We start from the raw sequence: 9,992 nt of genomic DNA, 5'->3' as shown, positions 1-9,992 counted from the left end.
CCCCCCCCCCCCCCCCCCCCCCCCCCCCCCCCCCCCCCCCCCCCCCCCCCCCCCCCCCCCTCTCGAGACCTTCCCCTGGGCGGGTGTATGGTCCCCTGGGAAATTGTTTCAGTTGGTGTCGGGAGCTGGGGGTCCCGGGTTTGGGCACTTTTGAGTTCTCAGAGGACTCTGGTACGGGTAAGGCCCCGCACTCCCACCTCCCCGCGTGGGTCACTTTTTCCACACCCCCGCCCCCGCCCCTCCAGGGGCAAGCAAAGGCACGGAAAGGAGGGCAAGGAGGTGCCCCTCTGCCCTGGGGGGAGGGGAGGTGGCTGCCCCTCCCTAGACGGTTGATGCCAGAGGGAGGTAGGTCCTTGACAAGCCCCTATCCTGTCCCCCCATAAAGGCTGTTGTTCAAGGGTGTGGCTGGGGGGATGAGCGAGCCTCAGATGTAGACCTCATGGTGCCTGAGAGAAGGGGGAATTTCCCCCTCAAAAGTGCTCCACGCTTGGCTGCTGTAGACGCTGAGATTTCCCGGTGGCTGCGCAGAGTTAACCCTCCTCGTGCTGAACGGGTTCCACCTCCCAGCCCCCACCGCCACATACACATATTGGGCAACTCAGAGAAGCTCTTTTGACTTTTGATCCTGTGGTCCCGCGGTCAGAGGGCTCGCGAATGGAGGGACAGAGGTGATTGGGTTTAGGCCACGAAGCAGGCTGAGGAGGACGGTGGACGTCCGGGCTTGCCTTCCCAGTTGGGAAGTGTTGGGGAACGCTGGCCCCGCCCCCTCGCGCCGTGGCCCCTCCTCCCTGCCGGTCTTCTGGGGCGTGACGGGGGGGCCGCTTAAAGCTTAAGGTGCCGCTGTCGGGGGCAGGCCCGTCAACCCAGCTTCGTTGTAGGGTGGCCTCCTGAGGTCTGGGGATGGAGTAGGGGAGGAGATTTGAAGGCAGGGCCTTGCTGGGAGGCTGGTCACTCAACAAGGGTTTATAGAGGGAAGGAGGGGGGGCTGCCTTCTGCTTAAGGATTACCTGTCTCGGCTTGGGTAGGGATAGAGGGTCAAAGGTCTGAGCACCATGGGAAACAGGAGAGGAAGAGAGAAGAGAGGAATGGAGTCCTCCCTTGAATTTGAAACACAGACCAACAGGTGCCCCACTCCAGGGTGAGAGAGGTGGTAGAGAAAGGCCTATTGGAAGACCCTGAGCAGGAGGGAAGATTCTGCCTTTCCGAGAAAAGAGCTAGAGGGGATAGAAGCTGGTGGGTTGGGGGAGCAAGAGGGTTTGGGAGCAAGAGTCTCCAAAGAAGGGGCCCCTCTGTTCTCTATCCCTTTGGGAGTCTTGGGAGAGGGGAGTGGCTAAAAGCCTAACAGGAGGGCTTGGGTTACTGGGTTGGGGGAGACTCAGGGAGTTTCCATCGCCATCCTCTCTCAATCTCTAGGAGAGGGGCATTACGGGAAACGGGGGCGGCTGAGAGACCCCGGGGAAAACACTGGTTGACCCTCTCCACCCTGCAGCCCACCCAGAAATAGGGATGCAGCCCTCTCCCCTACTTCTCCCATCTCCTTTCCTCTCTCCCTGTTTTCTCCTCTGCCCTTGGCCTCTAGCCCAGCCTCTAGCTTCCTCTTCCCAGCTTCTAGGCTCTTCACTCCAGGCTTACTAACCCTACTTTTTCTCCAATCTTTCCCACCTTCTTCCCAAGTTCTCTCTGCTTTTCCCTTTCCTCCATCTCCACCTTGCTTCTTCAACTCTCTTCTCGCAGCCCCTCCTCTTAGGATGATGGGATCTGGATGTGGAAGGGGCCCTCACAGCATGGTGTCGCTTACCCCTTGGAATCAAATCCTATTTTCCAGACTCACTGGCTTAGTGGCCTTGGCAGGTCAGAGAACCTCCTTTAGTTTCTTCATCTATGAAAGGGCATAGTTTCATATTTTAAAAATCATTGCAAAGCTCTAATGAGATAATGAGCTTTCGTGTAATGCCTCATACGTAGTAAGTGCTCAATAAATGGTAACTGTTACGGCTCTCCCATTCTCTTCTTCATCATCCAGCCTGGTCCTTTTCAAATTATCTCATGGAGCCCTGGGATTTTGAGGGGTGTCTCTAGTGACACCTTTGGGGTCAGGAGATAGGGAGAGGGAAGTAGAAGCAGTAGGATTCCAGGCCTACCACACTTGCTTTCAATAAAGAAACTCCAATTTTATGCCTTTTATATACTTGGGATTCCACAGATTAAAAACTAAAATTGCCCTCTACTTTAGAAATTTTTGGAAAGTTCTGCATGTATCCAAGCCTCATATTTTATGAGACGAGAAGATCAAGGCTCACAGTGGGGAGGTTCCTTGCCCACAGAACCAGAGCCAGCTCAGAGCTGCAATCTGAGTCCTCTGCCTTCTCTCAGAGAGCTTTCTGTACTCTGCCCACCTCCCCTGTCCTCCCAGCCCTCTGGCTGCATCTCAGCGCTTCTACGCCATCACCCCTTTGACTACAACTGAAGGGATTATCTTGTTTCAGGCACTGACCAAAGATGTCCCCGGTTTGAGGTGGTCTGGCTGTGAGTGGTGGTGGGGATGGTCTCTGGGATCTGGGGTCTAGAGGAGGTTGCAGGCTGCCCCCAGAACATAAGCCAACTTTCTTGGGTGCCTCTCAGAGTGGCCTTGTTCCTTTCCAGAAGGCACCCTCCACACCCCAGATCATGTCTCTGTGGGGTCTGGTCTCCAAGATGCCTCTGGAAAAACTGCAGCCGCTCTATGTCGACTTTCCCCAACACCTGCGGCATCTCCTGAGTGACTGGCTAGAGAACCAGCCCTGGTGAGTCCTAGCTACCCCACACTGGTCTCCTCCGGGTCCTCCCCCACCCACCTTCCCTCTCATTAGATTTTCTCTGTCCCGTTTTGGGATTCGGGATGTGTTATTCCCTGTGTGGTGGCCTGGACTTAGCGGAGAGTCTGTGCCACACCAACCAGATTATGCACGTTGACACATGGAGTCCCCCACCGCCTGAGGAGCCCCAGCCAAAGAGGAAGGAGGTCAGGACTGGGACAAGGGACCGTCCCACAGCAGCTAGAAAATTGGGGAACAAAGGGGACATGGATGAGGCTGTACAGGGCCTGGATGGAGACTAGGACTGGGAAGGTGCTGCTGAGCTGTTTGCTGAGGGGTGGAAGGTCAGTAGAGCTGAAGAAACCCTGACCCAAGGCCACCTCATCCTGCTCTTCCCACAGGGAGTTCCTGGTCGGCTCAGACACCTTCTGCTGCAACATGGCTAGTGTGCTCCTTTCCGCCACTGTCCAGCGCCTTCAGGCTTCGGCGGGAAAGCAGGGGGAGGCGAGCCCCATCTTGCAACACATCAACACCCTGGAGGTGGGGACAAGGAGGGGAGGGACTAGGCTGGAGTGGGGCTGGAGTGGAGCTGGGATGAGCATTGAACACCGGAGGAAATTGTTTGGATGCTGGAGCAAATTGGTGTTCCTGTAGTTAACTGTTAGCTAGCATGCAAATTAGGTTTTAAAAGCATGCAAATGCATGAAAACTTCTGGAATCTACAGTTGTGCAGTCTTCAACTTTTCGGTGTGCTTATGAATGGAGGGGGGTGGCGTGGATTGGAGGGGGAGGACAACATGGGTGAGAGCGAGGCTAACCCAGTCCGCCACTCTTCATTTCTCTAGAGCATATATCAAAGGGACCCCCTGAAGCTGGTGGCCACTTTTAGACAAATACTTCAAGGGGAGAAAAAAGCTGTTTTGGAACAGGTATTGTTAATACTCCACCTCCCATCCCATCTCAACTCACTGGACTTTAGCCTCAGCCATGAAAAACTAGAAGGAATTTGAACTTCAGGAGAGGCTCAATGTTTTAGGCCCAGGATGACCAAAGGCGGTTCCTGGGGTCAGAGTGCCCCCCAAGCCAAGCTCAGGGAAGCTTCAAAATGAGGAACTGAGGGTAGTGAGGCCTGGGGAGGAGAGAGCAAAGGGTAAGAAGCTGATTCTGCCAAGAGAGAGGTCTTATCCCTGGGAAATTCCAAAAGGTCAGGGAGAACCTTCAAAGCGGAAAGGGAGCCGGACAAGGGAAGTAGCTTGTTTCCTTTTGGCAGAGCATGGCAGCAGGCACCCCTTTAGGGAATGCAGGCCTAGTGTAGAAGGATGGGCGGAGTATCTCACCTCTTGCCGTCTGTCCCTCCCGTGCAGTTCCGGCACCTGCCAATGCCCTTCCACTGGAAGCAGGAGGAACTGAAGTTTAACACAGCCCTGCAAAGGCTGCAGCATCGGGTGGGAGAAGTTCGCCTTCTCCGAGAGGCCCTGCAGCCGGGGTCTGAGGCTGGCCAAGGTGGGAGCTTGGGTCTGGCACTCTAAGAGGGTTCTGGGGAGTGGGTGGGAGGGATGCCCTCTTGGACCTCACCCTTGACCGAACCTCAAATTTATCTGTACCCCTCATTTCTGCCCTCACCCTCAGTGTCTCTGCACAATTTGATAGATGCTCCTGCCAATGGAACTGGGCCAAGTGAGGTAAGTGATGGATTGGGAGGTGAAGTTTGAACTCAAAGTATAGTCCTGGAGGGATCTCAGTTCTGTGGCGGGATGGAGATCAGGCCTCAGAGGAACACACATTGTGGTGGGGTAGGGGAAGGCCTTAGATGTGAGAAAGAGAGGCGTGCCCTCGGGGCTGGGGGAGGAGACAGGCTGGCCCTGGCTCAGGCCTCCCCTGCCCGCAGGCCCTGGCCACGTTGCTGCAGGAGACTGTTGGGGAGCTGGAGGCTGCCCAGGCCCTGGTGCTGAAGAGGATCCAGATCTGGAAACGCCAGCAGCAGTTGGCAGGGAATGGCGCGCCCTTTGAGGAGAGCTTGGCACCCCTACAGGAGAGGTTGGGGCAAGACTGATGGGATAAGAGGGCGGGCTGGGGTTAGGTGCCGGCTGTCCCTGCTGGAGGACCCACAGGTGTGAGAGAAAAACCAGGCAAGTAGGCCTTGGTGTGGGCCAAGGCTCAGAGAAGCTGATTCCGGCAGGACTGTGCACACTGTTGTCAGGTCGCGTCCTGTAAAAGTACGCCCAGCCGAGGGGGCTTCGAGCAGGAACTCATCTGGCCCATGCTTTTCTTTTCAAGCCCCTTGCCCAGAGGAATGGGAAGCCTTTTCCTATTTGGTCTGTTGGGCGGAGGCACCTTCCAATTTGCACCAAAGTACCATACGTGCTGGCAACTGACCTGGGTACCAGAGTCCTGGGGAAGAGGCAGCTGGGTTTCCACAGGGGTCCAGGCACAGAGAAGGAACCTCACACCCAGAGTTAAGGCAGGTCCCCCTGCCCCTTCAGCCCAGGTGCCATGCAGCCACACCCACTGTGCATCCCGCCCCTCCACACCACTACCCTGCTTTCTTTCTGGGTTTAGGGGTAGGGGGTTTGAGCAGGAACAGGCAGCCTGAATTCTGTGTCCCCTGACCACTGTCCTGGCCCCAGGTGTGAGAGCCTGGTGGACATTTATTCCCAGCTGCAGCAGGAGTTGGGGGCAGCTGGTGGGGAGCTTGAGCCCAAGGCCCGGGCGGTGCTGATGAGCCGGCTGGATGACGTCCTGCGAACCCTTGTCACCAGGTATGCCCCATAAGGCCTCAGCCTGGCCTAGAGCAGACCCCGACGACGGAAGACGGTTAGGGCTGTGGGATGGGTACCAGGAGGGACCCGCCGCTAACTCCCCTGTGTCTTCACTCCTCCCAGTTCTTTCCTGGTGGAGAAGCAGCCCCCTCAGGTTCTGAAGACTCAGACCAAGTTCCAGGCTGGGGTTCGATTCTTACTGGGCCTACGGTTCCTGGGGGCCCCAGCCAAGCCTCCGCTGGTCAGGGCTGACATGGTGACTGAGAAGCAAGCAAGGGAGCTGAGCATGCCCCAGGGGCCCGGGGCTGGAGCGTAAGCTGGGGCTGGCGAAAGCCTGTTGGTTGGTGGAGGCCAGGGGAGCCTGCGCGTCTGGCACCCCAAAGAGCAGGGTGATGGCGAGGGGGGGCCTCAGAGTGTTCGGACCCTGAATGGTCACGGCAGAGGAAGGGAAGGGACCCGTCGGGGCTGGAATGGGATGGGGAATCATGACTTGGCCAAGATAGGGACCCTTCTTGAGAATCCAAACAGGGAAATGGAGATTTAGGGCCGGTCGTCCACGCCATTCAGCCCTGGACTCAAGCTCCTCCCCACCCCTGGCCCTGCTGGGATGCACCCACTCAGTCTCCGACCTCCCCTGGCAGAGAAAGCACTGGTGAAATCATCAACAATACTGTGGCCCTGGAGAACAGCATTCCCGGCAACTGCTGTTCTGCCCTGTTCAAGAACCTGGTGAGGGCTTCAGGGAGCCGCGGTGAAGAGTGGGGCAGGGGGTCCTCAGACTGAGGGACTGTCCTTGGAGAGGGTGTCAGGAAGCCAAGAGACCCATCTCTATCCTCACCCCTGCTCTCCCTCCCCACCCCCTGCAGCTTCTGAAGAAAATCAAGCGCTGTGAGCGGAAGGGCACCGAGTCTGTCACCGAGGAGAAGTGTGCGGTCCTCTTCTCCACCAGCTTCACGCTTGGCCCCAACAAACTCCCCATCCAGCTCCAGGTGAACTGAGTCTCGGGCTGCCCACGCTAGGACCCTGGCTCCCCTCCACGCCACACGCTGGGGCCCCGGATCCTCGCTCCTCATGAGAGCTCCATAGCCCGTGCGTCTGGGATTCATGGGCACTGGGGTCAGGGCGAGAGTGAGAGGAACAAGAGGGCACATGCCGGGGAGTGATGGTGTGGCGGCCACTGGCACTTATTATACATTTCATGTAGACCAGGGTACTGTTTTCAATAACACACACACACACACACACATACAGAAATTTCACAATAACATTATGAGGTAAGTACTATCATCAGCCCCATTTTACAGGTGAGTTCATTGAGACACAGAGAGGTTGAGGAATTTGCCCAGGCCACACAGCTATGAAGCGTTAGCACTGGCATTTGGAACCCAGAGGTCTGGCCCTAAAGCACGGACTCAAAACCATTTCTCTACGGTTAGGCCTTCATCGAGCTTCAGGAGGCATTCAGTAATACCCCGGGAGCTTTTATCTATGTTGTGTGAATGCAGTAGCTTCCCTGCATTCTCAGAGCCAGCCCCTTGAGGAAGCCCCTTGCTCCAGTAAGAAGATTCCCTTCTTCTCACCCTCGCCAGGCCCTGTCTCTGCCGCTGGTGGTCATTGTCCACGGCAACCAGGACAACAACGCCAAGGCCACCATCTTGTGGGATAATGCCTTCTCTGAGATGGTGAGGAAAGACCTGGAGTGGCAGAGGAGGGAAGGAGGGGAGGAACAGGGGCAAGGTGGGCTGTAACATGGGGAGAAGCCGGGGGCAGACACGTTCAAATGGGAGCGGCCATAACTCCTTCTTTCATCATACTCTCTAACCTCATGCTGACCTCTTTTCATGCCAGTCTTAAAAGCTACCATGTTGTAGCACCCTAAACTATTTTTGGAAAAGCACCATCTTTGTGAGTGAGCTCAGGGGGATAATGCCTGGGATGGGGAGCTTTGGGGAGGGGGGGGGAGGAAGAAGGCCCCTCCTGAGGAAGAATGAGGACGATAGCCTGAAGTGCCCTGTCCTTCCCGCTTCACCCCAGGACCGCGTGCCCTTTGTGGTAGCTGAGCGGGTGCCCTGGGAGAAGATGTGTGAAACTCTCAACCTCAAGTTCATGGCTGAAGTGGGGACCAATCGGGGGCTACTCCCAGAGCACTTCCTCTTCCTAGCCCAGAAGATCTTCAATGACAACAGCCTCAGCATTGAGGCCTTCCAGCACCGTTCTGTGTCCTGGTCACAGTTCAACAAGGTCATTCCCTGCTTTTTGGACCTCCCGCCCCCTAAACTCTTCATCCTTGAGGCACTCAGGGCCCTCCCAACCTCTGTGCAGAGACTCACTGCTGGGGTCTTCACAATGCCCCATCATGGCAATCAGGGAGGCCTCTGTCACAGCCCAGGCAGGAAAACCCTTCAGCCGGGTGGGTAAGTCCAGAGGGTGCATTCTCTGGCATCCCCCAGGTTTTGGACTGGAGGCCCTCTGTCCTCCCTCTTTACCAGCAACTTGCATGACTCATCCAGACTGTGTGTAAACACACGTCTGATTCAAAATGACTTTGACCCATTGGGGAAATAGTTCCCATTGCAAAAACCAAGATGAAATCCCACAGGGACACCCACAGTAATACCAGCTACCATGCGCTGACACCTTACTATATGTTGAGCACTTTATGTATGTTATCTATTTACCCCTCCCAACATCCCTTTGAGGAAGCTACTATTATTATCCCCATTTTACAGGCGAGGAACGTGATGCTCAGAGGGGTTAAGTAGTTTGTCCAACGCCTCACAGCAGGTGAGGCTGGGATAGAACTCCATTATTTCTTGCTCTTAGCTACCATATTTTACTGCCCCCAAAGTGAGGTGGCTCAGAACTGGATCTGTTACAAGAACAGGGGAGAAGATCTGGGTGACATGGTTGATGACCAGCTGGGTAAAAGCAGTCACGTACTGCTCTCTTAGCAAAAAAGAAAGGAAAGTCTGCATGACCAAAGGATGTATTAGCAAAGGGAGCAGGACACTCACACCTGGCAAGCTACCTTCTCTGGACTCCACTTCCACCAGGTCTAATCAAGGATGGGTGGAGCACAGTTGTTATGAGGGACTCTGGCCTGGACTTCCTGGGCTGCATCCCAGCCCTGCCTCTCACCAGCTGTGTAGACCTGGGCAAGTTACTTGACCTTTCTGGGCTTTCATTTCTTCATCTGTAAGATGGGATGCTTATAGGCTTGTAAAGATCAGATAAGTTAATTCATGGAAAGGGCTTGGAATACCGCCTGGCACCTGGTAAATGACTGCCATTGTCACTGATGAGATCTCAGATCCAGTTTGGTCCTTCAGCCCTGTGATTCTGTTGTGTGGGCCCTCACAGCCCAGTGCCTGTCCTACAGGCCCTAGCTCTGACCCTCCTGTGTTCACACTAGCTCCCCCTTATTCCCCAGGAGATCCTGCTGGGTCGTGGCTTCACCTTTTGGCAGTGGTTTGATGGTGTCCTGGACCTCACCAAGCGCTGTCTCCGGAGCTACTGGTCAGATCGGTGAGTCCCTGCCCCAGTGGCCTGAGCAGTTGTACCTCTAGCTCCTTCTCCACAGCCAATGCCCCTACCCCCATCCTCTCCTTCATCCTGGCCAGGCTGATCATTGGCTTCATCAGCAAACAGTACGTCACTAGCCTTCTTCTCAACGAGCCTGATGGAACATTCCTCCTTCGCTTCAGCGACTCAGAGATTGGGGGCATCACCATTGCCCATGTCATCCGGGGCCAGGATGGTGAGGTCACCCCAGCCAGTCCTCTGTTTCTGTGCCTGTGCCCTCTGGGGTTTCTTCTGGGAAGGAAATGTCTTGGCCTTCCTTGATGCCAAGCCTGATCTTCAGGAAGTTCTTCCTTAGGTCCAACTTCTCTCCTCCCTTCTGCAGTCTACCTTCTCATTGTGAGCTCTGTAGTAACAGAGACTGGTGGGTCTCCCTCCTCCAGCACTCTCACCCTCACTCCTCTCCCCCTCGCCTTGGTAGATTGAGAGTGGGTCCTGTGGTGGGGCTGGATCGGGGGGAGAATGTCTGGACGGAGGGGACTCATGGTCTCATTCCTATTGTAGGCTCCCCACAGATAGAGAACATCCAGCCATTCTCTGCCAAAGACCTATCCATTCGTTCACTGGGAGACCGAATCCGGGACCTTGCTCAGCTCAAAAACCTCTACCCCAAGAAACCCAAGGATGAAGCTTTCCGGAGCCACTACAAGCGTGAGCTGGAGCTCGCAGTTCTGAACCCTTCCTTTGCCCATCTCTTCCATACTCCCAGTTGCCCCTCTCCCTACACACTGTATGTCATCCCTGACTTCTCTCTCCATTTTTGAAGCCCCATTTCTCCTACTTGCCCATCAGCTATGCTCACCTTTTGCACATCCCTTCCTCCCCAATCCTGGGGCACTCCATGGCTCTCCTTTCCTCC

General features: G+C 55.6%; 1 protein-coding gene across 2 annotated transcripts in view; it reads left to right on the top strand.

The window, feature by feature from the left end:
* The first annotated feature begins 2,643 nt into the window (after positions 1-2,643).
* STAT6 (signal transducer and activator of transcription 6) overlaps positions 2,644-9,992 on the top strand; it is a 10,728-nt gene continuing 3,379 nt past the window's right edge. For both annotated transcript variants that reach the window (XM_081821903.1, XM_081821901.1), the window contains exons 1-15: positions 2,644-2,783; positions 3,197-3,335; positions 3,641-3,724; positions 4,160-4,298; positions 4,425-4,477; positions 4,684-4,832; positions 5,423-5,554; positions 5,678-5,866; positions 6,196-6,283; positions 6,421-6,543; positions 7,144-7,236; positions 7,589-7,795; positions 8,985-9,079; positions 9,175-9,311; positions 9,638-9,784. In XM_081821903.1, the coding sequence (XP_081678029.1) occupies positions 2,668-2,783; positions 3,197-3,335; positions 3,641-3,724; positions 4,160-4,298; positions 4,425-4,477; positions 4,684-4,832; positions 5,423-5,554; positions 5,678-5,866; positions 6,196-6,283; positions 6,421-6,543; positions 7,144-7,236; positions 7,589-7,795; positions 8,985-9,079; positions 9,175-9,311; positions 9,638-9,784 (1,891 nt within the window). In that variant the 5' untranslated portion in view covers positions 2,644-2,667. The remainder of the gene's footprint in view (positions 2,784-3,196; positions 3,336-3,640; positions 3,725-4,159; positions 4,299-4,424; positions 4,478-4,683; positions 4,833-5,422; positions 5,555-5,677; positions 5,867-6,195; positions 6,284-6,420; positions 6,544-7,143; positions 7,237-7,588; positions 7,796-8,984; positions 9,080-9,174; positions 9,312-9,637; positions 9,785-9,992) is intronic.

Source organism: Leptonychotes weddellii, chromosome 5, assembly GCF_054177405.1.
Source record: "Leptonychotes weddellii isolate Sample4059 chromosome 5, ASM5417740v2, whole genome shotgun sequence".
NCBI lineage: Eukaryota > Metazoa > Chordata > Mammalia > Carnivora > Phocidae > Leptonychotes > Leptonychotes weddellii.
The sequence above is the reverse complement of the archived record's forward strand: the minus strand, read 5'-3'. Positions and strand labels throughout refer to the sequence as shown.